This window comes from Dryas octopetala, chromosome 2, assembly GCF_963921425.1.
Source record: "Dryas octopetala chromosome 2, drDryOcto1.1, whole genome shotgun sequence".
NCBI lineage: Eukaryota > Viridiplantae > Streptophyta > Magnoliopsida > Rosales > Rosaceae > Dryas > Dryas octopetala.
Window position 1 is genome coordinate 19558757 of NC_141367.1, and position 26213 is coordinate 19584969.

At 35.9% G+C, this 26213-nt stretch overlaps 6 protein-coding genes across 12 annotated transcripts; 4 read left to right on the forward strand and 2 right to left on the reverse strand.

The window, feature by feature from the left end:
* The first annotated feature begins 236 nt into the window (after positions 1–236).
* Positions 237–3745, forward strand: FIB4 (Plastid-lipid associated protein PAP / fibrillin family protein). 2 transcript variants are annotated; one of them, XM_086233640.1, is made up of 5 exons: positions 237–616; positions 1501–1743; positions 2862–2988; positions 3091–3312; positions 3423–3745. In XM_086233640.1, the coding sequence occupies exons 1-4, from the start codon at positions 326–328 to the stop codon at positions 3303–3305; spliced, it is 876 nt and encodes a 291-aa protein (XP_086089766.1). In that variant the 5' UTR covers positions 237–325; the 3' UTR covers positions 3306–3312; positions 3423–3745. The 2 variants fall into 2 exon arrangements, with proteins under 2 accessions (XP_086089766.1, XP_086089765.1); XM_086233639.1 differs by having other exon boundaries at positions 238–616; positions 3411–3745.
* A 1963-nt stretch (positions 3746–5708) lies between these two features.
* Positions 5709–9588, forward strand: LOC147293820 (P-loop containing nucleoside triphosphate hydrolases superfamily protein). 2 transcript variants are annotated; one of them, XM_086233922.1, is made up of 6 exons: positions 5709–6365; positions 6854–7009; positions 7102–7209; positions 7309–7419; positions 7510–9025; positions 9260–9588. In XM_086233922.1, the coding sequence occupies exons 1-6, from the start codon at positions 5727–5729 to the stop codon at positions 9586–9588; spliced, it is 2859 nt and encodes a 952-aa protein (XP_086090048.1). In that variant the 5' UTR covers positions 5709–5726. The 2 variants fall into 2 exon arrangements, with proteins under 2 accessions (XP_086090048.1, XP_086090049.1); XM_086233923.1 differs by having other exon boundaries at positions 7510–9015; positions 9295–9588.
* A 625-nt stretch (positions 9589–10213) lies between these two features.
* LOC147293821 (polyubiquitin-like) lies at positions 10214–13015 on the forward strand. Its single transcript, XM_086233788.1, has 2 exons — positions 10214–10416; positions 11669–13015. Exons 1-2 carry the CDS (start codon positions 10339–10341, stop codon positions 12596–12598), a joined length of 1008 nt encoding a protein of 335 aa, XP_086089914.1. The 5' UTR covers positions 10214–10338; the 3' UTR covers positions 12599–13015.
* A 1177-nt stretch (positions 13016–14192) lies between these two features.
* On the forward strand, positions 14193–15394 carry LOC147293822 (polyubiquitin-like). Its single transcript, XM_086231134.1, has 2 exons — positions 14193–14276; positions 14480–15394. Exons 1-2 carry the CDS (start codon positions 14193–14195, stop codon positions 15392–15394), a joined length of 999 nt encoding a protein of 332 aa, XP_086087260.1.
* Positions 15395–16509: 1115 nt separating this feature from the next.
* RIC5 (ROP-interactive CRIB motif-containing protein 5) lies at positions 16510–19025 on the reverse strand. 4 transcript variants are annotated; one of them, XM_086231874.1, is made up of 5 exons: positions 18885–19025; positions 18267–18450; positions 17819–17922; positions 17519–17591; positions 16510–17240 (listed from the first exon to the last, which is right to left on the reverse strand). In XM_086231874.1, exons 1-5 carry the CDS (start codon positions 18915–18917, stop codon positions 16777–16779), a joined length of 858 nt encoding a protein of 285 aa, XP_086088000.1. In that variant the 5' UTR covers positions 18918–19025; the 3' UTR covers positions 16510–16776. The 4 variants fall into 4 exon arrangements, with proteins under 4 accessions (XP_086088000.1, XP_086088001.1, XP_086087999.1 ...); XM_086231875.1 differs by having other exon boundaries at positions 16510–17210; positions 18267–18453; positions 18885–19024; XM_086231873.1 differs by having other exon boundaries at positions 18267–18453; positions 18885–19024.
* A 279-nt stretch (positions 19026–19304) lies between these two features.
* Positions 19305–24612, reverse strand: GLTP1 (glycolipid transfer protein 1). Of its 2 annotated transcripts, none has more exons than XM_086231878.1 (7): positions 24416–24612; positions 24084–24213; positions 23856–23911; positions 23472–23602; positions 23227–23362; positions 22543–22674; positions 19305–19440 (listed from the first exon to the last, which is right to left on the reverse strand). In XM_086231878.1, the coding sequence occupies exons 2-7, from the start codon at positions 24199–24201 to the stop codon at positions 19435–19437; spliced, it is 579 nt and encodes a 192-aa protein (XP_086088004.1). In that variant the 5' UTR covers positions 24202–24213; positions 24416–24612; the 3' UTR covers positions 19305–19434. The 2 variants fall into 2 exon arrangements, with proteins under 2 accessions (XP_086088004.1, XP_086088003.1); XM_086231877.1 differs by lacking the exon at positions 19305–19440 and adding an exon at positions 21816–22076 and having other exon boundaries at positions 24416–24611.
* Between the last annotated feature and the right edge of the window lie 1601 nt (positions 24613–26213).

Consider the following 26213-nt stretch of genomic DNA (forward strand, 5'->3'; position numbering starts at 1 on the left):
TAGGACTCTCTTTTTTTGGTCGAATGCATGTAGGACTTGGAAATCAATTATTGTTGATATTTGAATAAAAGCCAATGGTTTCATATTTGAAATTGAATATGGACCATTGCAATTGTAGGGGGTAGAGTCGGTAGACCCAACAAAATTTCATGAAGCTTCCATCCATCCATTATGGGAGCGTTGAATATTCAGAAGAAGATTATAGAACGCGCGCGCACACACACTAACCACCAATCCAATCACACCGTGCCAAATAAAAACTCCCAACGATCAAAACAGCGTCAGCACTCAGCAGACTCACACAAACCCAACAAGACCTTAAACCATGACCATGGCGTCTCTAAGCTGTCTGCCACACTCTCTACCCTCTGTCTCTCATTCTTCACCATCCCTTTCTTTTTCTTCTACCACATGTCTCGTTGCAAGCACCCCTGCATACCCGGAACGTCGTCGTTTGGGTTTGAAGAATAGCCATCAAAGCAGAAGCTTTGCTCTGAGAGCAGCTTTGGATGAGGTCTCTGTTCTCGACCCACCACCTAAATCGCCTTCTGGAAGTGAAGGCAAGGGCCGCAAGGCCAGCCCTGAGCTGATAGCGTCTTTGAAGATCAAGTTACTGGTACTTTGTTGAAATTACGAAATGCCCCTTTGTGTATTTAGCTTGTTTTGCTCATTTTGCTATATATTTTATTGAAGCTGCTTAATTTTGCATTTGGGCATACTGGGTTTGCATCTTTGTTGATTGATTTATAGTATGCTTTATCCTTGTCTAGTTTTTGTTGATTTAAACTATTTCAGTTTGGTTGAAATACTTTTGTTTATGGTAATTTTTAAAGAAGTATTCTTTAGCTTGGTTTCAATTACTTTTCTCATTATGGATTTGATTGAATGTTTGTGATTTTTTGATTGGAGGACACCAATTACAATGTTTGTGATTTAACAATTGTGAGTTGAATATCTGGAACGAGGAATTGAAGGCTGCTACAAGTGTCATAGGATTCAATAAGAGCTATTGAAAGCCTGTGTTAAAATGCTTCAATATATGACATGTTTTTACCCCACTGAAATTTTTCTCAGAAGATAAACTTTTAAGCCAACTAGTATGTGGCCTAGAAAAAAATTCAATTATCATGGGGTTTATTAGGACACAAAAAAATTTATCTGTTGTTTTTTTTTTTTTTCATAATTTTCGGATGCATGGTTCATTTTTTTGAACTTTTTTATATAAAGTATTCATTATTAAATGTTCTATGACTTCTATCTATTGAGATTAATCAAATCATGCCCTTCAATTTTCACCTCTTTTATATCAAAATCTCCATCTTTAAACTTGTGGACAGAGCTTTGATTGTAGGTAGTCACATACAATGTGAATGTGCACAAGTGGGCTTGCAGTAATTATGGTCTTTGTTTATACATGTTTAACTGTTTATCCTATTTTATAATAATAATAATAATAATAATAATAATAATTGTTTTAAAAGTGTGGGTTATCTGGTGCAGAGTGCTGTTTCTGGGCTAAATAGAGGTCTTGCAGCAAGTGAAGATGATCTAGACAAGGCAGATGATGCTGCCAAGGAGCTTGAAGATGTTGGAGGTCCAGTGGATCTCTCAAATGTCACTGATCTTGATAAACTGCAAGGGAGATGGAAACTGATATATAGCAGTGCTTTTTCTTCTCGTACTCTCGGTGGGAGCCGTCCTGGACCTCCCACTGGAAGGCTACTCCCAATTACTCTTGGCCAGGTATGCTATAAAAACTCATCTATTATACTCCTAGACACCAGTGATATTTATATTCTAGTAACATGTTTGCCAACTAAAAACACCCTTTGAACTATTACTTATGAATTTCCAGTGCCTATACCTGAGCCTTTTAGAGCAACTCAAAGTTCTTAAGACACCAAATACCAACCCTGGTTACATGACACTCAGTTGGGGTATATAATCCAACACAAAAATGGGTTTCCAGTATCCATGCCAAATATCAGTATCTTTCTTTTAATGCTTAAGCTTCATTAATAAAAAAAAAAAAAACATGCTGCAAAGCAACTACAAAACACAATGACTTGCATCAGGCAAAAAATAGAACAATCTGCAAAAAGCACAACCAGCATAAAAAAATCAGAACAAACTCGAGACTTACAACTTGATGAAAACCAGAACAGACAACTATCAGAAAAAAAACCTCCTGAACTCAAGGAACTGACATGCCCCAATGCCCACAAATTCTGCTATTTATTGAGTATCCTAGACTGTTATAGTATGCAGTGTAAGTTTGGACCTGCTTTAAGAAGTTGATTGTCTGTACTCTTTCTTAGCATGAATTTTTTCATTTCTCTCCTTTGATATATGATGGACCAAGCCTGTTTACAGTAACAAGAAAGTAGTAAAAGGTTTCATTGGTAAGAAAGAAAGCCACTGTAACTCTCTATCCTAGCTACAAAAAGAGGGATAATGGCAGAAACCGTGCAAGATAGAAAGCCATAAACTTCTACAGAAACTGCATTCAAAAGAACAGAGGCCCTACTCTCAGTAACCATATTGCAGAAAACATGAGATTTCCAGTGAAATCCCTATGAAACAAATTAAATTTGCTCCATCCCACCTTAGGAAGAGGATTTCAAAAGGCAGATGTGTTTATACTTTATATACATACAGTATATATATGAATAGCTGGAAGTGGGATCATTTAAAATCTGCTATTTGATAAAGACCTTTATAGATTTTCACCATGTAAATATCTTCAGTCTGGCCATATTGTTGTTTGGTCCTTGTCTTGCCCCTTAAGCATCATGCAAAGATAAATTACCATCTATGGAATACTGATTTATCATCTTCTTACATCTAAATTTTGTGAATAGGTATTTCAACGGATTGACATCTTCAGCAAAGACTTTGATAACATAGTAGAGCTTCAACTAGGTGCTCCATGGCCCCTGCCACTCATTGAAGTGACTGCCACTTTAGCCCACAAATTTGAACTCATAGGTACTTATGAGCGTGTAGTGTTTTTTGATTTATATAGCAACTTATGTATGTTGTAAACCCAATGAATAAATTTTAAACAGTTTCCGCTCATAATGATAACAGGATCTTCAAAGGTTAAGATTGTATTCGAGAAAACTACTGTAAAGACAACTGGAAACTTATCGCAACTTCCTCCTTTAGAGATTCCTAGGTTACCAGACGGACTAAGGCCTCCATCAAATAGAGGAAGTGGTGATTTTGAAGTTACCTATCTTGATGCTGATACTCGCATCACCAGAGGAGATAGAAACGAACTAAGGGTTTTTGTGATTGCATAATTCCTTGGTATTTTCTCTCTCAAGTTCCATTGCATCACCAACTATTTCTCCTCACATCTTTTTAATGTCTTTTGATCATATATTATTTACTTTTTTGATTGTTAGATGCATGAACAGGTGGAGGGAAGGTCCATGAAACAGATTTCAACAAGAAACAGCTGCTGTATACTTGTAAATTTGTTATCCATAAAGTGAATCTTCATTGTCACTCCTATCTGCATTGCCTTTTCAAGTGATACCGATAGGATTCTATATATAGAATTATAGACACAACTGACATTCAGCAGCTACAATTTTGTTCATGGTCAAATTTTGCTGCTGGTGTTCTAGCACCAAAAACCATTAAGAATCAATCCATGGGGCTGTAACTTTCTTGTAAACTTTGAAATAGAGAAAGGATATTCAGTATTCTGAAGGAACTTACCCCTCATTGACATTCACTGTATCTTTGTGACAAGTGATATTGACCTATCTACAATTTAAAAGCTTGTGGCTAGGTGATAGAGCTCACTTTTGGCTGAATCATGACATATTGATACTAATACATTTCTAAGCTATATTTAGTTAATACAACAAATAAAGATTTAAGTGAAGCCTGCTATAAAAAGACTTTAAAATTTTTTTGGGTTGCTTAGTGATTTGTTTTACCTTAAAAACATTGTGGGTATATATTATTTTGAGTAAATTACAATTTAGTACTTTAATTTTATGTGTTGTTTTAATTTAGAACTCTAATTTTGAAAACTTACAAAAAAGTACCTCAACTTTCATTTTGTGTCAAAATAGTATTTCCGTTATTTTTTCTGTCAAATAAATCGTTATCTGTTGACGTGACAGAGGTATTTTCGTCTTTTTTTTCACATTTAAAAAATAATATTATTTTTAAAAACTTTTTAATAAACAAAAGTTTAAAATAATTAAAAAATTTCTGTCACGTCAGCAGATAATGGTTTATTTGACAGAAAAAATTTTAAAATAATAATATTTTTAAAGAAATTTTTTTAATTATTTTAAAATTTTGTTTATTAAAAAATTTTTAAAAATATTATTATTTTTTAAATGTGAAAAAAATGACGAAAATACCTCTGTCATGTTAGCAGATAACGATTTATTTGACAGAAAAACTAACGGAGGTACTTTTTTGCAAGTTTTCAAAATTGGGGTATTAAATTGAAACAACACGTAAAATTGAGATACTAAATTGTAATTTGTTCTATTATTTTTATCAATTTTATGCCATTTGAGGAGGAGATCGATTTGATATTGAGATCTTTGGAAAAAAATATGTAGTAACCATTATGCAACGTTTAAAAGACATTACGGGTTAATCTAGTCCATAGTAGTGGGTGGATTAACCACTTAAACGGTTCAACATTCCATAGACATTGGACTTGGGTTTACCTCTCAACCCGCCCAACTTGCCCGATTTGCACCCTAGGTAAGACGAGTGTAGATTTTTGTAGAATTTACGGTCTAAACTGTACTTATAAACTAACTACATTTTGGTGCTACATAGGATGATTTGTAACATTAATGATAGAAAGCATTCAACTCACGCTCGAAGTTAGAGTTCGAACATCCTCCTTCTGGGCATCCTTTGTATAAAAAAAAAAAATATATATATATATATATAACCATAATCGTGATTTTAAAACTTTAATAACAAAATATAATTGTTTGAACGACATAATGAGATCTTTCGAATAGAGTGACAAATAATACAAAATTTTAATATTATAATAATACCTTGTATTCTTGTAGATAAGATATTATTGTTCAAACGGGTCAAAGAGAATATTCGAATAACATGAATAAAAATGTATTGAAAATTATAAAACGTCGAATTTGTAACCTAACTCATACACACTTTACAAGTAAAGAGTAAAATGATTAAAGATTAAATTAGTAAAAATAAAAACAGAAAAAGTCAATCTAAAGCCTCTATATACATAACTCGAAGACTTTGGCAAAAAGTACATTAACTAAGAAGCTTTACAATACTTTTAACCCTTTACTTGACTTGCTTAATAGAATGTTGGAAATCATTAAGTTATGCCGTAACTTTTTATATAGTAAGCTTCGGGAAAAAAAAAAACATGTAACTCTAATGAAAATGGCTCATGTAACTTTTTATATACTAAAAAAAGCCATTATTAGGTCAATTTTTAAAGAGGAAAAAAAAAAAAAAAGCAAGAAGAAAACTAGACGTTACAATATAACGGCTATATTTTGGTTTCAAACTTTGAATACAATGCAGAAAGCCAGCCCCTATTTTGAAATCCCATTCCTTTTCAAGAACTCTTCCAATTTTGAGCTCTCTCTCTCTCTCTCTCTCTAACTCTCATCGTCCCCAAGCTAAATTTCTCTCTCTCTCTACAGTTGATCTTTGAATAGTTGAATCTTGGATCTTTAATTCTAGTAATGGCTCCAACGCCTTCTTCTTCTTCCAAATCCAATCACGGCCACACAACCCAGATCAAAACCCCCCAATCCAAGCACCGCCTCCAGTTCTTGAAAGCACACCCATCTCCAAACCCCAACTCTGCCGCCAAAGAACCACCTGCAGAGCACCCAGTTGAGGTCCTCGCTCGAATCCGGGACTACCCAGATCGCAAAGACCCACAACCCGCATCAGTCCTCCAGATTAACCCTCTGAGACAGAGTATTCGGGTCCGTGCTGACTTCGGGTACCGGGATTTCACCCTCGACGGGGTTTCGATGTCCGAAGAAGACGACCTTGGAGCATTTTACAGCAAATTTGTCCAGTCCAGGATCGACTCTGTGAAATTGGGGGAGAAATGTACCATTATGATGTACGGTCCGACTGGTTCGGGGAAGAGTCACACGATGTTCGGGTGCTGCAAGCAACCTGGGATTGTATACCGGTCTCTGAAAGACATTCTCGGAGATGGGGAAGATGATAGTGCTGTGAAGGTCGGGACTTTTGTGCAGGTGACCGTGTTGGAGATTTACAATGAGGAGATATATGATCTTTTGTCGAGCAACGGTGGGGGAGGATTCGGGTTTGGATGGCCAAAGGGCAATGGCTCCAATTCTAAGGTAATTTCGTGTACTGGGTCTCTCCTCATTTCTGGAATTAGTGTTTGTTGTGTAAGAATCATAAGTTGGATTTGGAGATGGGTTTTCTGTGTATGTGTTTGATGTGTCAATTTTGGTTATGTTGGCTCAACTTAAGTGGATTGTGGTACACATTACCTTTTTCATGGTTAGCAGTATTTTTCTGATTATGTGCTCCACCTTAAACTAACAAATGGGAGATTTTTTGTATGATTGTATTGCAATTACCAGTTTACCATCACCTCTTTTCTGCAAGTTATGTCCTTTTTGTGATTCTGTGAACACCCCAAATAACTGTAAAGGTCCTAAGAGAGTGACACTGTTTTTATCTTTTGAGGGTACGTCTCTTTTGATGATGTTGATGATTACATTATAATTTGCATGAGAGATGTGGTATAGTCATATAAATATATAAGGAGAACATTTGGCTGCGATTTTCTGCACTAATACTTGTATACTTGTATGTGCAGGTCAGGCTTGAAGTGATGGGCAAGAAGGCAAAGAATGCAACATACATTTCTGGAAATGAAGCTGGCAAGATTTCAAAAGAGATTCAGAAAGTGGAGAAGCGACGGATTGTTAAGAGTACCCTTTGCAATGAGAGAAGTTCTCGGAGCCATTGCATGGTAGAATTCCTTTAGACTTACACGTATATGATAATTGTTTCCCCCAAGTTTTGCCACCAGTTAGATGTAACCTGCTTTCTATTTGTACACAGATAATTCTTGATGTCCCAACAGTGGGAGGACGCTTGATGCTTGTTGACATGGCTGGTTCTGAAAATATTGAGCAAGCTGGCCAAATTGGATTTGAGGCCAAAATGCAGGTAATGCCTTAATGCTACTTAATTTATACTGGCATTGTATCCAAAACTTTTATTTGTATTGCAACAAATGTTGATGTATGCTTCCCATTGAATTCACAGACTGCAAAGATTAACCAAGGAAACATAGCACTGAAAAGAGTGGTTGAATCCATTGCCAATGGTGACTCTCATGTCCCCTTTAGAGACAGCAAACTGACCATGCTTCTACAGGTAACTTCTATTCATACTTGTGTCAGTTACTAGGCTTTATGCAATGGGTTGTAGGTTTGTACTGAAGGTTCTTATCTTCTTTCTGTAAAGGACTCCTTTGAGGATGACAAGACAAAAATCTTAATGGTACTGTGTGCAAGCCCCGATCCAAAGGAGATACACAAGACAATCTCCACCCTTGAATATGGTGCAAAAGCAAAGTGTATAGTCCGTGGCCCTCATACTCCAATTAAGGATAAAACTGGGGCTGAAGATTCATCTGCAGCTGTTTTAGGATCAAGGATTGCTGCCATGGATGAGTTTATTCTTAAGCTACAAAGGGAAAATAAGATCAAAGAGAAAGAGCGAAATGAAGCACACAGAGAGCTTATGAAGAAAGAACAAGAGGTTGCTGCATTGAGAGCTAAACTTGAGCTTGTGGAAGGGAAGGGATCTGGGGCAAAAGAAGAAGAAATCAACTTGAAGGTGAATGAGGTGACCCAGAGTCTGAAACATGAGTTAGAAAAAAAGTTGGAGGAATGCCAGAGAATGGCTAATGAGTTTGTTGAATTGGAGAGGAGGAGAATGGAAGAAAGGATATTGCAACAGCAGCAGGAAGTTGAAATGCTGAGGCAGCGATTGGAGGAAATTGAGCTTGAGCTATGCCACTCAAGTAATGGAAATGGTGTGGAGAATGGGACAAAGGACAATGATGGAAGCCAGTTTGCCAAAAGGTTGTTGGGGATGTATGCCAGTGGTGATGCAGGAATGGTAAAGTCAATGGATTTGGACATGGTAAAGTCAATGGATTTGGATATGGATGATCAAGAACCTTTTGGTCGTGAGGTCAAACATGTAGGTGGGGTAACTGGGATTGCTTGTCAATCTGACACCAACAGTGTCCAAGGGTTTCTGAATCAACCTCATCTAAATAATATCAATGCTGTAGACATTGATTCTTTTGCATCAAAATATGGTGACAGGGTATGCCTGAGCACTGTTTTTGAGGAAGAAGAAATAGAAGAGGAAGAGCACAAAGAAAATGTGGAAGCTGAAGAAGTGGAGAAAGAAGTTATAGAGGAAAAGAGAGTGTGTATGGTTGATGGGTCTAGCCTCAATAGTAACTGTAAGATGGGCTCCTTCGCATCCTTGCCTCAGGGTTCTGGACATTCACCAACTCTGAATCGGCTGAGCAGAAATCCAGGGGAAGAAGATGGCAAGGGAAAATCAGATGATAGGCTTGTCAGAATCCGGAATATATTTACACTCTGCGGAAACCACAGAGAGCTATCTCAACATATCACAAGTCCAGAACCTACTGCAAAGCCACTTGCATCAGTTAAATCAGCAAATGAGCAGAAACTGACAGATTCAGATATAAACAAAAGAGTATGTGATGAGATGGCATTGGCTTCCAAGGAGAACTATAACCCTTCAAATGATGGCACTGATGCAGAAGCTGAAGTGTATATTAAATGGGAGGGTACAAAAGAAAATCCAGGGAAGTTCATTACAACACTTAAGGTTGTAAAAGATGCAAGCCTTGCTGATCTGCGCAAGCTGATTGAAATCTATCTTGGTGCAGACAATCAAGCATTCACTTTTCTCGCTCTTGGAGTTGGGGTATGGCAGTTTCTAAATTCTTTAGTTTGTTGTTCTCGTTGAACTGTGGAAAATCTTATGCAACCTGCTCATGCTAGTTCACAACTGTTCTGTTTGCTAAGACAATCATTTCCTGATCTATTTTCCATAGAATGCTAAAACATCGTTGTTTGAGTGTCTGTTTTGAAATTTATTTTCTTGAAAATTTTTTTTTATAGATCAGAAAGACTTTAAAACTCCATTTTTGAAACTTATTCCATGGAATGCACATTCATATTTTATTTATATATGCAGGATCCCACTGGAACTGCAGTGCCAAGGGAGAAGGAAGCAACAACTCAGGCCACTAAGCTTCCCCTTTGCAACAACAATCAATCAAATGGGTACCTGGCTTGCTTGAGACCAGTGAAGGGAATGCAACAAAGCCCCAGTCAGCTCCCAATCCCATTAACTCCTCTCCCATTGAAGTCATTGGAAAACAGACTACCCCTCACTCCAAATTCCTGCTTCTCTCTGCAAGGTGATTGCACGCCCAAAGTAGCACCTAACTTAGGTTCTACTCCTTATATTACGGTCAGAAGACATTAGTGGTCGTGATTGTAGATGTATGGTTGTAAGAATTGCACTTCAAAGTGCAACTTTTGTACTGAAAACTCACAATGTGTGACTTTTTGTATTGAAAACGCACAATATATATAAATATGTGTTTCTTTTAGTTGTTATTGTGATTATAGCAGTTGGTATCATACATAGCCTGATGTGGGGCATGTGCTCTTCTAGAGCACAGCCTGATCTTTCTCTTAATGCCTTTTATCAGACCTCCTGTGCACCTTCCGCTTCTAGAGACAGCTTATATGAATTAAAGAATTCAATTGCAATGTTCCACCCAAAATTTGATGTTTGCTTGGAATCTTCAACGAGTGCAAAGTCAACGTTTATGAGAAAGTTTCAGATTGTGGAATTAGTTAGAGAGAGAGAGAGAGAGAGAGAGAGAGAGAGAGAGAGAGAGAGAGAGAGAGAGAGAGAGAGAGAGAGAGAGGATGGCCGGCACCAGCGGTGAGTACGCCGGTGACGCCGCCGCTGGTGAGTAGGGGGTGGGCGGCGTGCTGCTGCTTGGTGTGATTTTTATCATTTGACTTTTGTTTTTTTACTGATAAAACAACATAAAAGAAAAAAATAATAATTAAAGTTTGACATATGGCAAGAAAAGAGTGGATGGTTCAGGAAACCTTCCCTCCGAAGTTTTATGAACCCATTTAAGAACATTCACTGTAAACAATAGGGGTCTGTCAAATATCTCTCTTTCTCTATTTGATCTTAGACTAGGGTTTGACAGCCATGGTAGCCAGCAGTAGTCAGATTGCACCTGTACCTTCCTCTACTCAACATCAGTCGAGTTCAACCCGAGAAGAAGAGGTCTTTAACAATTTCCCATATATTTTTTCTTGTTTATATGTATATATATATTTAGTTTTCTCTTCGTCTTAGTATTGTATATCAGTATTTTGATACTGATCACTGAATCTCTGGTTTTGGAGTGCTTAGTTTCCCAGAAAATGGTGGAAAACAAAAAACATAGTCGAAACTGTGCTTATCTATTCTGCTGTTTCATATTCTTTTTCAGTTTGAAAGCTGCTTTCTTAGGGGAAGTGGAAAGACATAAATTCCATGTGGGAAATAATTGTGCATCATCTTGAAATTGATGGATTCTAGACTTCTTGTGAATGGAGTGAATGTCATGTTTGTATGGTTATATAAAACCTTTTTTGGTTTTGATTTGCTAAACCTGTTAAATGATTTTATGGGTGTGCTATTACCTTTTTTACAATTGCTTGAGAGTTGAGTGTGAAAGACTGAAAAGGATTTTTATTTTCTTTGCTTTTATTCACTGAAGTTTTAAAACATGCATGCCCAGCATTTGTTGTTGGCTGCAGTTTATGTCTCATTGGGCGTTGGCAAGCATTTGACTTTTATGATCATTCAAGTGGGAGAGGATGGGAGAAGAAGTCCATTTAGAGTATTTCCAATGGTGGTGGTTTAACAAGTTTAACAGATTCTTTATATTTTAGAGTTTAAATCTAGAATCTTTCAATAGTATTATATATCTCTAAAAGTTTTCAACTTTAACCCCAATCTATCATTTGATCTCCTAATAAAGTAGCACCTTTTATGAGGATTCCATCTTTCAACCACTTTTGTGTTTCTTTCATTTTTATTTGATAAAATGGTAAAAAGGAAAAGTTATTAGTTTTGCTCTGAAATCTAGTTTGTGATCTTTGAGTCTCCAAACCATTCTCTATTATTTTTCATTGAAGTTGGTTTTGAGCTCTTAAATTTTGGTTAAAGTTGTTCTCGGGCTAGCAGACTTGATGACCTCCTCAAAGAAATGGAGAGCTTATCTCATCTGTTTCCTCGTTTATGGCATTAGCCTCTGCATTTTGTTGTTCTGTTTTGAATGTGACAAATGTTACCAATGGCCTAGTCATTACTTTTACATAGAGAATCTATTTTGCATACAAATCCTTAATGTAAGTAGTAAAGTGTGTGATGTATTTTTAATGCTCTCCTACTGTTCTTGAGAAATAATATCCTAGAATTCGAGTCTCAATTAAAAATGGTAATTTTCTATTAGAACATTACCCTCTATATATATTTTTGCTTGTTGCAGAATAATATATACATCAGGATTAAGACGACAGTGGCCTTAACAGTGAAAAGATCTGGGACGATAAAATCTGTCAAAGCACTGTTATGTGAGAGGTATGGATTTCCTGAAAATCATCAGGAGCTCTTCTTTGATGGTGAGCGGCTCATGGACTGCCAAAGGCTAGTTGACTGTGGAGTTCAGACGGACTCCACTGTTCATCTTGTTCTCCAGAGTATTGCTCAATTTAAAATATTTGTCAAACTACCATCTAGTCAGGGCACCATTGAGATTGAAGCAAAAGCTGGTGATACCATCAGAAACATCAAAGCAATGATTCAGGCCAAGGAGATGATTGAATTGGATCAGTTCACTCTTGTCTATGATGGACAATTACTGGAAGAGGAAAGCACACTGACCTCACTAAACATCAAGAATGAGTCAACCCTTCACATGATTTCTTCTCCTAAAGATGAAATTTCAATATCTGTGCAAGCACCTTCAGGGAAGACTGTTAAACTCAAGACTAGAGCCTTGTTCACTGTCAGTGATGTCAAAACAATTGTTGGGAGCATTATAGGTGTCTCACTCAGTGATCAGGATCTGGTCTATGCTGGAAAACTGCTTTTGGATTGCAAGAAATTGGCTTGTTATGACATCAGAGATGAATCTGTATTGAAGATTACACCTCGTTTGTTTATGATGCTTGTTAATTGTAATGGGAATACAATATCTGTTTATGTGATGCAGTGTGATACTGTGGAAGAAGTGAAGCGCAAGGTTTTTCGCAAGCTTGAGGTGTCGATGATGCCCTTTGGTTTTTATAGGCTATCGTTTGCTGGGAAACTGCTCGACGAAGGTCGGGATCTGGCAAGCTACAACATACTCGATGGCTCCACACTTAGTTTGGTTCTCTCACCATCTGCTGTTCATAGCTGGAGTTTCGCAGACTGAAATTGATTTTGAAGACTATGAACCAAAAGGAAGTACATATTATTTAAAAGACATTGATGAGCTATCTTTTAAGGATTATGAGATTGATGGAGAGCAATATCAACCATTTTGTGGCACTACTTGTTCTGGTAACATAATAGAAATGATGAGTAGGAATAGGGTACAAGTTTGCAGAGCTAACTATATGTAATGTTGGCTTCATCAGCTTACCTTGGTATTTAAAGTTTACATTAGAAAGATAATTAACTGGAGATTTCAAACCATAATTTTAGGATAAGCAATACAGTACAGAAAATATAAACCGAAGATCAGAAATCCCAACCAAAATCCTACAATTTAAGTAGCAATAGTAAGTTTGTAGAACTTCTAATCTGTCAAATTAAATCCAGTCACATTTTTCCTGATATACAACCTGAAATTTTCTCCCAGCACCTTGTCATTGATCAATTCAAATGCCAACCACTTTTTGTACCTATGATTAGTATATGCTGATTTAAATTCCAAAATATTTGAATCTTGCAGTAGTTCCTCATTTAATAATTCTTTCTTCTTTATTCAATTGAACTTCGTCTTAAATTATTTGAAGCAAAAATGGAGTTGACATTCTTAGAGATTTCTTTCTATCCTTCCATTCTACGGTCAATGATGATGGTTCCTAATATTATAATTTTATTAAATATTCTAAATTCTTTGGCAATATACCCGTGCATGGTGTGCACCTCTCAATTCGTATTAAATTGAACCAAATTAATGACTTTGGCTAGAGCCTAGGTTAAATAAATGTCTGAACCATATTATAAGAACAAATATACAAGTGAGAGGTACATATCCAATAAATATATAATTGGACTAAAAAAAATCCAATTAATATATAATGTTATTATTTTACTAAAAGAACTCCATTTGTAATGTCGTATAAAAAGTATCAAATATGTTATTATTACGTAAAACAATTTAATTAAAAGGGAAAACATAAGATTGTGGGATTTAAATCTCTTAAATGATGCTAGAGCACTAGCTAGCTATTGGTTTAGAGAATTTTTCCCAAATTTGAAAGAAATTGTATTGAGAAGTAATTTATGGAACTCATAATTAACGCGTCTATTTGGGCATTTCTAGATATATTACTTGAAAAATTGACTTACTACGCACAGTAAATTGAATTTTATTGAAAAAAGTTCATAGTTCAAAACTTCAAATCACCATCATGAATCAAAGGACAATTTTGGATGAGTTTATCTTTCTTTATTAGATATAGAATGATTTTTTTTTTTTTGGCCAATAGATATAGATTGACAATTAGTGTTGGATATGATATAAGGTTGTATTGTAGAATGACTCTAGCAATAAAAGGGGATTACAGTTCTTAGCCAAAAAAAAAGGGACTATGGTTGAGGTCAAAGCAAGAAGAAAACTCATATTAAGTTTGTATAATTATTTACTCGTGGGTTTTTATAACATGTTTGGTGTTGTCTTGGGAGGCAACTAATTAGTTAGACAGTTCACAATCTTGAAGCGTTTCATAAGAAATTATATATAAAGTTTTGCTAAACCCTGGCAATCTGAACAATCAATAAGGTCTTCAAAATTTCCCATGGAAGCACTGAGACATCGTAGACCCTCTCACCCAAGATACCAAACACTCCCATCTAGTCACTCTGATTCGTCTCAAGAACAGGTTATAAATCTTCAGTTCTTATTATTCATTGCAAGTTGAAACCTTTCTTACATTGTTCTCTTTTTTATATTCTCACACATTGTCTTTAATCATTTTATTGTTCTTCTTTGATTACATGGGTAGATAACCATCAAATGACATGACTTTCTTCTTTATATATCCTTCAAATGATTGAAATTTACTTTGTTTCTTCTTTGTAGCAGAGAAATATACTGTGGAAGGTCTTGAAAAAAGTATCTTTAAAGGTGAAGAAATCTGTTACAGTCAAGAATTTGAAGGCCATATTACACAAGAAGGAAAGCAATTCAGAAAAGATTCAGGAACCTCTCTTGGGTAGTATTAATTGGCTTGAAGATGGTCAAATACCAGTTGATCAAGGCATTCAGCAAGAACCCAGTTACCAAATACTTGACCAGAATTCAATGAGAATGAAAATATATGTGAAAATACCATCAACCCAGAAGACCATTGTATTTGAGGCAAAAGGGTACAATATTGTCAATGACATGAAAACCATGATTCAGTTGAAGGAGGGAATTCAATCAGACCACTACAGTTTAGTCTATGGTGGGAAGATAATTCAAGAATATAGGACGTTGGCCTCGCTTAACATTCGGACAGAATCAACCCTTTACATGATTTTTAATCCAAGAGATTTGATGTCCATTTTTGTGAAAACACCAAGAGGAAAGATTGTGAGATTTGAAGTTAAGGTCTTGTACACTGTCCGTGATGTCAAAGTGATTGTTGAGAGCTTTGTAGGATGTTCTGTTGCGGATTGTAGTATGATTTATGCAGGAAATGAGCTGCAGGATTACAAGACCTTGGCTTTCTACAACATTGAAGAAAATTCCACTTTAGAGGTGCTGCCTTCTTGGATTCAGATATTTATTAAGACATGGAGTGGGAAAACCATTACGCTTGATGTGACACGATCGAGTACTATTGAAGAGGTGAAGGACAAGATTTTTTGTAAAGTTAGAGTGCCAGTTTCTGTTCAGAGTATTGTATTTGCCGGAAAACGCCTTGAAGATTACTGCTGTCTTGCAAGTTGCAACATTCAGAAACATTCCACTCTCCACATGGTTTTGTCTCCCTCAAAATTGGTCCTTAATTAAAGGGCAGGTTATCTGAAAGTGAATTTTCTTCCCTTGGTGATCAACCAGATTCCTCTATCATTCATGAGACAGAAGAAATGCAAGCTAGAGTTGAACTTCTGTAAGGCATTATGAGATGAGTTCCTGTCTCTTGGGTTTGGTAATGATGTAACAGTCTTTGCCATTGTAGGTTGTATATAAAACAAGGTCCAACTCATACATATGTTTGCAACAAAGTTACTTTTTTTTGCATTTGTTGATTTCACATGTTACAAAACTAGTAGAGAAGTTTAAGATAACCTCCGTTGTTCTGATGGGTGCTTTGTTTTCATCACTTGAATAATATATACAGACAACGACAGCGGTCATACTTAGGATCGTATATAAGAATTTGGAAATTTAAAGTATAGTAACTCTGAGATATTGGAGCTTAAAGCTGACCTTTTTAGATACATATAAAAGATTAATATACTGAATGGAGGTGAAGGCTCAAAACTCTGCTAGTAACACATGCTTATGGCTTTCGATCATTTCATGAAATGGGAAGTAGTGTCTGTATACTAATACATAAGATCACATTTTTAGAGGCATGATTCAGCTTGAATGCTCTCACTTTCCTCAAACACAGACTGTGTGCTGTACTTATCATTATAAAAGCAATTTCTCGTTGCTTGGAGTACTTGCAAAAAGGAGCTTGTCAAGTTGATCCATTTACTGGCAGTGTGATGAATTCATTTGGTGGTGAATATACTTTGAGTCACATGGGACAAAATTTTTGGAAACAATTATATTGACATTAAGGCAATGAATATTTACATATGTCATGGATTTTTCTTTTTAATTCCTTGGAAAATTTTCTTTCCAGAATAATTGCATAAATACAATAGAACAGAAACCCTCAAAAAAAATTTAGTGAATGACATGAATATCCGACGATGACTTTGTCTTTTAAACCTATATTGGGTCAGAGATCCCCCTCTTTTTATTGAGACATGAGACAGATACTTCAACAATTGATACAGCTATCTTGTTGCCTTGCTTCAATTTGATTTTTAAGCTAGCACAGACTAATATCTTCAGGCTGGAGAAGAACCTCATATGTGAGTTTGGAACAGGTTTTGGCATAAAGATTTGGCTTGAAAACCAAGAAACTTTTACTGACAGAGTGTAAGTTCAACATGACAACAACATGCTTGTTGTAGATTCAACTCATCAAATTTTTTCAAGTGTATTCTAGGCAGTAAGACACAGCATAAATTGGAAACCAACTTTTCAAATTTCAATTGGAGCTTTTCAAGTCACAGTTATCAATGTGACGATTAAAAAGAAAAATGACAATGAAGAAAACCAGTAGAAGTCACACCTTCAGTTAGAGGGTTATGCTAAGACCTCCACTTCTGCATTTAGTTATTCCCTCCAGAGATTCCCTCAGAACCCTTCACTTCTACCAAAGCTGAGTTCATTTGACTCTCACTGTTCTTTAGTCCATGTTCTGAACCTTCCAACGAAATATCAGTTAAAGAATGTTGGCCTTTTGATCTTCTTCTTGATGATCTCGATGAGCCACCTTCAGAGGACCCCTTTTTTCTCCTTTGTTTTGGGACCCCAGGCGGGTCTTGTGAAGGGGATTCAGATCCAAGATTATTGGAATTCCTGCTTCGTCTTGCATGCCGGCTACTACCCTCTCGGGCTGAGGAATCCAATCCAGCTTCTGTGGAGCGATGGCGCCTAGAATGCTTGTTTGATCCATCAGAGCTTTTCTTGGTTGGGGAATTTCCAGGTGAACCTGAAGATGATTGGCGCCTAGACTTTGGAATTTCATTTCGCTGCACCAATTCTTGGACAGCAAGTCCAGTTTTAATTATTTCTACAAAAGCAGCAACATTGCAACATTCAAGTGTGAAGAGTTGCATGTTTTTGTTGACTACATTTCCACATAAGATGGAGTAAGGAAAATCAAATTTAACTTCATGTTATTAGGCATTGCCAATTGGAGGGTTGTTATTCTGAGATTATTATGACAATAGAAAATGGATGCAATGCAAGCAGCCACTTTGTTCCTTCTAGTACTCCAATTTCTTAGTAAACATGATAGACTTGTGAGTGCCATAGAAATTATGTTAATGTTATGAAAAACAAGCAAACCTTGGGAGGACAATTCTTTAACAGTCAGTTGCCCGGCAGATGAGACTTCAGCAGATGATTTGAACTCACCCATCTGCATGATTTTGAATGTCATAGTCACAATTGTATGTAACATAGGGAAATGTCCTTGAAATTAAGGATAATTAACTAATGTGATTGGTGTATGTTTCAGACTCTCTGGTGGGGGTGCTTGTTTATATGTGTCTAATTGGTAAGAAAATTTATGAAGTTCGTAAAAATGATCCATTGCTTGTGGTATAAAAAAAGAGGGCAGAGAGAGAGAGAGAGAGGTCGATGTACCCAGCTGGGGGTATTATTATTTGCAGATGGACCATCCCATCCAATGTGTGCAACATGCTTTACATCTGTTGGAAAGCCAATTTGTATCTCTTGGTCTTTTTCATCTGCAAATTTTCAACAACTTGGTTAGTCACTTTGCTCTTTCTCTTTTTGGATAAACTTATTTATATCCCATGGAAGAGATTAAACTGAAAAGAAAACTTATGCTCATGATTTGTTGCTGCCAAATATAAAAACCCTGCAATATTTTCCATCCTTAATTTCAAAGTTGAAATTATACACACTGATACTATTATAACTCCAAAGATCAGGATAGACCTGTCTGTGTTTGTATCAATTCATGATCATATAAAGAGACAAACCAACTTGGACTAATAATGCCCCAGACATTGTAAACTTGAAAAACTTATTCCAATGGTGGAAAAAAATCAATTGAAATTGCACGTACCAAAAATGTTTGAAATGTATCTTAGCCCTTTGAAGAGGCCCTTCACCTTGGTTGCCATTTTGAATTGGCTCAAGTAATTCAGGACATGTACAGAAACCTTCAGCTGGAAAAGTTGCTGGTGTGCGTGCAGGTGGTGCTTCTCATCAACTTCAAATACAAAGAGAGCAAGAATGTATAGGACAAGCTGCTGATCATGAAACCCACAAAATGGAGAAAGAATAAATACTATATCATACATAATGTAATTTGGAAACTCCTTTGCCCAAAGAATATGCAGTTTCTACACCCCCATGTTATATATATAATAATAAACTCCTTTCTCTGGTTCTCCCTATGTGGGTTAGAAAAAAAAAAAAAAAAAAACTTAAAACTTATCTATTAGTTGTAAGCACTTTAATTATGTATCTATCTCTATTATCACTGACTTAGAACGTGATGAGAGAGATAAACATAATAGATATATACACCCATTACATGTAAGTGTTTCTTGGGTTACTAGGTTACCATTTTCTAGGGAAAATGCATGATTGACAAATGAATCAGTCTACATTAATTGTTAATATGCAAATGAATTAAGCCCCATTCATGAAACACAGATGAGACACAGAAATTGTGTACCTTTAGAGGTTGGGATAATGGCATCAGCATCATACAAGCAGCTCTTGCAATGTCAAGAACACATCATGGTGTAAGATCCCAATTAGCCTACCCACATGATCCAGCGGCATAAACATGATTCTGTGACCGAAAAAATGTTTTTTTTTTTGTCTGAGTGACCAAAAAAGTATTAATGGAATCAAAGGTGCAGATTACTTGCAGCAGCTGATGATTGTGGCATGATGGGGGCAACAAAGATTGTGAATTGGAAAATCCCGAAAGAATGAGAATTGGAATGAGAGCACAGGTTTTGTTGGGTGGCCCGGAGGTGGTGGTGGCGAAGCGGGGCTCGTGATTCCGGTGGCCAGTCAATCAAAACCTGAAGCTCACCGGGTTTTCGGGTTGGAAACTAGAGAGATAGAGCTAGAAATGGCCCACCCCACAGGCTAAAATTTGGTTGGAGGGGAAATGTTAACGGTTTTTCAGTGAATGCGCGCCAAATGCGGTTGGGAGAAACAATTGTGTGGCAGTTGTCGAATTCACCCTACCTTGCCCACATCTCATTTATCCGCTACATCTGGATTTCATTTCCATAAAAAACAAAAACTTAAAGCTTGTGTGAAAACATCGTATCACTACGTTACCATGACCCATATGTTTAATAACTCAAATAAAGGTATTTGTTTATATTTTTAAAATAAGATTAAAACTTCTTATTTTTTAGTACGACTTTAAACTTATATTTAGTTTCAATACATTGTATTCTTTAGGCAGGGATGATTTTGGCATCCACACTCGAGTTATTCACACGTAGTCCAGATGGGTTCCCATACGAGAATTTTTAATGCTAATCATATACAAAAAAAATTTCATACGTAAATTAGAATTCTCGTATAGAATTTCATTTAAACAAGCTTTCTATATAAAATATTTGGCATAAAGAATTGTCATATAGGATTCCGTCCAGGGGCGAATCTAGGATTTCAAAGTGGGGTGGGCTAAACTTAGCTTACGAACTATTTTTGTCTTTAAAAAAAAAAAGTTGCACCTAGTTAATTAGGGGGACGTAATGGCAAATACTTTATAACACTATTTAAGTTGGGCCCAACGTTTCTTCACTAAGTAAAAATTATAAATTATCAATTCATTATCGATACTATTAATTAGAAAATTCTCGTTCAATGGGGATGATCATACATTCAGCCAGAAATTTATCATCTATCTTGTTTCGTAGTCGATTTTTTAATAAACCTCATAGATGAAAATGCTCGTTCTTTCGTTGATGTAGCAACATAAAGAGTCAACACCAGACGAATCAATCTATCAATCAAGTCGTAGTCTTTTGTCAACCCTATTTCTACTAATTTAATAAACAGTTGAGAAAAAAATAAAAAACAAAGACCATGGAGATATAAACCCAAATTAAAACTCATATAATACCTTATTAGAGACTTAGAGTTAGAACTGTGTGTGGTGGGGGCTAGGAGATGAGAGAGATCTATGTGTTGCTCTGATTTGCATAGGTAAGAAGTTTTGGGGATTAGGGGAAAAGGAAACAATTTAATTAAAATAACTTTTTATTCTTTGGTGGGTTAATGTTCAGCACATGATTACTGTCATGGAATGATGAGTTAATTAACTTAATGTTCAGCAAAACCAATAAATAAAAGGGCCAGTGGGATTTGGATGGAAATGGACTGGGCTAGGCTTCAAATGTATACAACTAAGCTTAAAAAAACCCAAAAAAGCACCTGGGCTGCAGCCCAGGCAGCCCATAACATAGATTCGCCCCTGATTCCGTCTAGATTAAGTGTGAATGACCTACACATGGATATGAGAATCCTAACTTTAGATACATAGTTGTGATAATGATGTGATACAAGTCATATGACCCGTCCTAAATAAGATTTCCTTCATTCATTTATGCCCCATGACTTCTATTTCCAACCCACATTGGGTGCACTCAATTGCCACTTCAGCACCAAAATTCATTAGGACTCACTCAACTAATTATATCAAAAATATAATATTGATCATCGCGGAATACATCTCAAACTGATCTCGAACGAATAGATGAATCTTACTTACATTAAACACGTGGTCCACAATATGGTTAATAAATATAATGAAAATAATTTTATAGATGAACAAAGTTACAAAAGTGTAGCATGTTGCTATATCCTACCAGAGTCGAGATGAGATAGCCTTGTCAATGTCATGCCAAGCAAACTAAGGTAGTTTCCATGTACATCCACTCCTCCAACCTAATTTTTCCTTAGGAGACTCATCTATTTATCAATAATAAAAAGAGGAGATTTTTGCACTCTATTTTTAATCACTTGCACTCCTTATTTCTTTTTTTTTTTAAACGTTTTCTACATATTTTTATTAGCTAGTTCCAGATTTACCCTTATACTTTCTTTCCTGAAAAACTACATCTTTATAGATTAATCTATTCGGTTCATTGCCTCTAATTCATCTTCTTCTTTTTTTTTTTTCTTCTTGTTACATGGATACCAAGTATACCCCCACTTTCTCTGATATGCATATGTTGGATATTGGACCTTGTCCTACTGTTAGGAGCAAGGATATAAAATAAGGTTTGGGAACACAAAGAGAAAAGTTAATTTAGCATAATCTATAAATTTGACAAACCTAAGTTTGGGATGACATGGCTGTACTTGATTTGATCTTTTCTATAAATTCCTAAAGAGGTGTTTTATGTTTCTTCATTAACCACCACAAAAATAGTCCAAGTCTCCAAGATTTCCAGTGTTTTATAACATCCCAGATGTCTAATTATAAACTAATTAAATAACCAAAAGTCGATCTAAAAACTCATTACTGCGCTCTGAATTTGGTAAATTTTTACATACCGTTGGAGTAGCAGTAGTGAGCACACAAGTATATGACAAACTGAACTTTACCTTCAGCACAAGGTAAGGCGGCATATGAAATTAAATAAAAATCACTGTAATAACCAATTATAAGTAAAAATTTAACATTAAACATTAATCCAAAAGTCATTTGGAAGTGAAGGGAAAAGTCACATTATTTTTCATGTTTAAAGTTGAAGTTTAGGCTAGGCCTTAAGGACATGATCTCCAAGGAGGAGGAAATGGCAGGTGCAGGCAAGGCAACTGACTGCATAAGCCTTCTCATCAGAAACCTTCTCAATCATGAAGCCTTCAAGTCATCCAGGCCAACACTAGCCTGTGTCAAAAGAGTAAAGTTCATGAGCCTTTATTAACAGTTTATAGCTAATTAGTTGGATTAAAGTTATTGTCTTTTTGCTTATTATTCTTCTAATAGAAAAATCAATGGAATGACAAACAAAGAAAATTATGAAATTTCCCTTCCAGCCAAAGGACAATACGTCAGTCCTTTGAGTTTCATTACTTTACGACCACTTGCTTTACTTTTCAGTACAATGGAGTGTGTCAAGAACAACAGTTAGGGAAAAACTGCAAAATTGAGCATTAAGTTTCCAAACACAATCTCATGTAGCTAATTAATGAAATAGAAATTCTTTTCCTTCAACTTCTCCTGTTAAACACTTGTCGGTCATTAAACCTAAATATTGTGTTCAATAGATGGCAACCTTCAATTTCAAAACTTAACAAATATGTTAATGAGTAAGGACCCTACTAATGTTCTGCAACAGAAGAAAGCATCTTACCAAAAACTTGTGATTCTCTTGAAGCAGAGGTGTAAAGGTACTGCAAAATTTCTCTATATCAGCCATGATATCACCATTGCCTCCTATCACGTCCATGAACTTCTTTCTATCAGGAGCAAGCTTCATGGCAATCTATTATTCCAGCTTCAAATAAGTCAAAATTTCTAAATGAAAAAAAGGTTCTCATTTGCCATTTCTTTCACTAAAGAAAAAGGTGAGAAATACTAGAATGATACAATATAATAATTAGATCATATAGTACAAGTAACGATGAATCAGTTGATAAGCTAAGTGGGCATTTCTGGTATCCAAAATTTTCATCTATGGTTCTTGCTTCAAAACAGTGAGAGTATAGTCTATACTAAAAGAGAGATTTTTCGCTAACAGGGGAAAAAACAGAAATGCTCTCAGGTTTAGTAAATATTAAAAGCTTCATGCCTCACTAGTATCAAACATTAGTTTGAATGGATGAGAGATCATAAGAGCACATAAGAATGCACGAAGGGTCAAATAATTAACAAAATGCAAAAAATAGGCAGTTAAGCATTAAAAAAGGAAGATTCAACATGCAGAATATAATTGTCATCATTCTATTGAAGTCCAGCATATGACATTCAAAGGATTAAGGCCAGTGTGACAAAATGGTAGCACATCAAATGATTGAAGGGGCATCAAAGACATTACACTGAAACTTGAACTAGCAAGCCATCCATGCCATTTTTTCAGGGTCTTGCCATAGGAATCTGTACAAGCCTGTGACATTGTCCAATCTGGATGATCCAGTAAGTTCTGAAACAACTCTACCAAGAAATCCATTGCTCTGAAAAGTAATTAAGAAAAATATCATCATACTCATGAGGTATCGCACTTCAACATAGTGCAAAGGCATAAAAGCAAAAAAAGCACAAGTTTCTGATTATATCATTTACCTTGTCAACCAAAGAAGACCATTGGTGCAGCTGGATGATGCTTTTGCTGTTTTTTCGTCAACCTCAACTTGTACCAAACTGTACAAGTGGTTGAATTTGGAAGGATCAGTTGAATATTTAGTTTCCAATCTCTATACACAAAGCCAAAATTGTAGAGAGTGAGAACATGCAGAGCATTCAAACTCAATCAAACTAAAAACAGTTTAATCACCTTTTAACATAAACATCACTTACAAGATATTCTAATCAGATTCATGTATATAGCGTTCAGATTAGCATTGACATATCCATGTTGGACAACACAAAATATACCCATGACTGACAAAAAGTATTAAACTTGCAGTGAGCATGAATGGGGAAAATGCATGTAAAAGAGCATCTTACCGTTATATTACCACCGACGTCCGATTTAACAAGGGACATAGCAGCTCCAAACTTCTCTGGCATCAGAAAAATGGGAACTTCAGTTTGTAACCAAAAGGGTCAAACCCAGAACCAAAACAGGCTCGTATTGTACAAATAACAAATGGGTAGGCAGCATTATGCTATACAAATACATGCAAACAAAAAATTGGGTTAAAAGCCTTAGAATCAAAGAGGGAGAGAGTGAACCTATAACAGGCAAAATCTGCTTGCACACTTCCAAGAAAGGCTTGGTGAGCATTTCGCCTTCTGCGGACTTCACAGTCTTCATCCCTTCCAGAGCAGGAGCGAACACAGTCCCCTCCATCTTTTAGCTTCACTGCATAATAATCATACCATTACAATTCACAAATTAACAAGTAAATCAGTGAAATTGTACACGCAACAGGCTCAAAGCTATGATTTTTAAACAGCTTAATCAGAAAATAATGATTGCTAAATTAAATAATTACAAAACAAGGTCCAGACGAAGATTGTGTTACAAATGATTGAAAGAGAGTGAGAAGAAGATCGGAGCTCACATGGGTTGGATCTGAGTAAGATTGCAGAAATGGTGGAGATCAAAATCGTGATATTGTTAATGATAAACGATTGAGAAAATGTTGGTTCGATTCGATATTCGGAAAATGGGAATTGGGTGGAGAAATTATCTGAGAAGAATCAGATTCTGTGATTTGATGACGGTGGGATTGAATTGCTTTAAAGCTCGAAGGGGAACAGGCTTTGACAGACTGATTGACTGTTTTGACTGTGTCGTTTTGGGTGAAATGAACGAGTAAACGACGCCGCAGCGTGTGGGATACGACGTGTTGTACGCGTGGTTGGATTGCTTTATTTTTTTGGCCAAGGGTGGTTCGATTGGTTAAGAAAGGGAGGGAGGGCTATAACCGCCATCCCGCTATGGCTAAGCGTCAAACCAGGTTCGTGGCCGTTTTGATTTTTTTAAATTCTGTCACTGACTTACACGAAGCGAATCGGGCATCATGCAATTCACGTTGCTGGATCTTACTCGTAAATTTCTAAGGAATAAATATTTGAATTAAAAAGAAAAAAGTTACAAAATAATAGGAAAAGTTTAAATATTGGATGAGAGATCGAGAGGATATTTTATTGTTGAAACACATCTGAGTCGTACACAGGCACGGAGCCAGGAATTAAAAATGAGGTGGGCTAAAATTAAAAGCTACTTGCGACAAAAAAAAAAACTTAGAGGTTATCGAAATTTTGATAGCATCTCGTTTGTTTTTAGCGATAGTTTCTAAATTTAAAAATTTGTTAAAACACATTATTGATCTAAAATGAAATTTATTTAAAGAAAATTCAATGATACGAGTGAATCTCATTAATAAACAACAAAACATACACTTACTCAGAGGAGGCGTAATGAGTCTTACCCCTCAAAATGCATAGTCATACAAAAAAGACAATAACAAATAAACATGCAATGCAATTACATATAATATAACACTATTTAAGTTGTACCATACAATTCTTCATAATATAAAAATGATTAATTTCAGAATCATAACTTTAAAAAAAGTTAAGAGCACTTACCTTTTCCTTTAAGCTTTGGAGCTGAATGTGATTGGGGAGTTAAGAGCAGCTGGGCAGAGATGAAGGGCAGCTGGGAATTATTGTTGAGAATGAGAGTATGAGAGGACTCACCTGTGAAAATGAGAATGAGAGAATGGGCAGCAGGTAGCTGGTTTAATTAGTTAATTGGAGGGTAATAGTTGGGTTATTAAGTCTAATTGGGCTGGGCAGCAAGTATCTAATATAGTATTAAATATACCGCCGTACATTCCATTCAACTACCTCTTGTTTATCAAAGCTCTACTACACGATATGATCCTAAAGTTTGCACCCACATTCTTAGTAAGTTTCCAACTAGTAATTCTATTAAGCTTAATTTTGATGTTTTCTCAAAAAGAGTATGAATGCTTCGTTAGGTTTTACCATTTATGATCCTAATAGTAACCTTTCGTTGGCAAAGACTTGAAAGTTATAAACTATTTCGATTCGTGTTATTTAGATACAGGTCATTTGTAAGGTTATTATTTCAGATGATTCAACAAAAATATAAGCCTATTTTTATTAAGGATGATTCTTAGATTGTTATCTATTGTGTGAAGGGCTTATGTTTTATTCTTTTAAGGATTAAGACTATCATCCATTCATCTTGGATATTCATCAAGAATCATCATCTTCTTAGCTCAAATGGATCAAATGGATCGGCCCACAAGCCATTCCTAAGTTCAAAATGAAGCCCAAGCCCAAGCCCAAGCCCAAGCCCAACCTCTTTTTCCTTTTTTTCCCACT

Excerpts from the sequence above, each read along its gene's own strand:
- FIB4 (XM_086233640.1), top strand. The coding sequence starts at position 326 with ATGACCATGGCGTCTCTAAGCTGTCTGCCACACTCTCTACCCTCTGTC. Across the intron at positions 617-1,500 it reads CTTTGAAGATCAAGTTACTG|AGTGCTGTTTCTGGGCTAAA; the intron begins GTACTTTGTTGA and ends TATCTGGTGCAG. Across the intron at positions 1,744-2,861 it reads TCCCAATTACTCTTGGCCAG|GTATTTCAACGGATTGACAT; the intron begins GTATGCTATAAA and ends TTTTGTGAATAG.
- LOC147293820 (XM_086233922.1), top strand. The coding sequence starts at position 5,727 with ATGGCTCCAACGCCTTCTTCTTCTTCCAAATCCAATCACGGCCACACA. Across the intron at positions 7,010-7,101 it reads GTTCTCGGAGCCATTGCATG|ATAATTCTTGATGTCCCAAC; the intron begins GTAGAATTCCTT and ends ATTTGTACACAG. Across the intron at positions 9,026-9,259 it reads CGCTCTTGGAGTTGGGGTAT|TGGAATGCACATTCATATTT; the intron begins GGCAGTTTCTAA and ends AAACTTATTCCA.
- LOC147293821 (XM_086233788.1), top strand. The coding sequence starts at position 10,339 with ATGGTAGCCAGCAGTAGTCAGATTGCACCTGTACCTTCCTCTACTCAA. Across the intron at positions 10,417-11,668 it reads GTTCAACCCGAGAAGAAGAG|AATAATATATACATCAGGAT; the intron begins GTCTTTAACAAT and ends TGCTTGTTGCAG.
- LOC147293822 (XM_086231134.1), top strand. The coding sequence starts at position 14,193 with ATGGAAGCACTGAGACATCGTAGACCCTCTCACCCAAGATACCAAACA. Across the intron at positions 14,277-14,479 it reads CTGATTCGTCTCAAGAACAG|AGAAATATACTGTGGAAGGT; the intron begins GTTATAAATCTT and ends TCTTTGTAGCAG.
- RIC5 (XM_086231873.1), bottom strand. The coding sequence starts at position 18,917 with ATGATGCTGATGCCATTATCCCAACCTCTAAAG. Across the intron at positions 18,454-18,884 it reads CATTATCCCAACCTCTAAAG|CAGCTTGTCCTATACATTCT; the intron begins GTACACAATTTC and ends TTTCATGATCAG. Across the intron at positions 17,241-17,518 it reads TAAAGAATTGTCCTCCCAAG|AAATAATTAAAACTGGACTT; the intron begins GTTTGCTTGTTT and ends CTGCTTTTGTAG.
- GLTP1 (XM_086231877.1), bottom strand. The coding sequence starts at position 24,201 with ATGGAGGGGACTGTGTTCGCTCCTGCTCTGGAAGGGATGAAGACTGTG. Across the intron at positions 23,912-24,083 it reads GCAGATTTTGCCTGTTATAG|AGAAGTTTGGAGCTGCTATG; the intron begins GTTCACTCTCTC and ends TTCTGATGCCAG. Across the intron at positions 23,363-23,471 it reads GGTCTTCTTTGGTTGACAAG|AGCAATGGATTTCTTGGTAG; the intron begins GTAAATGATATA and ends ATTACTTTTCAG.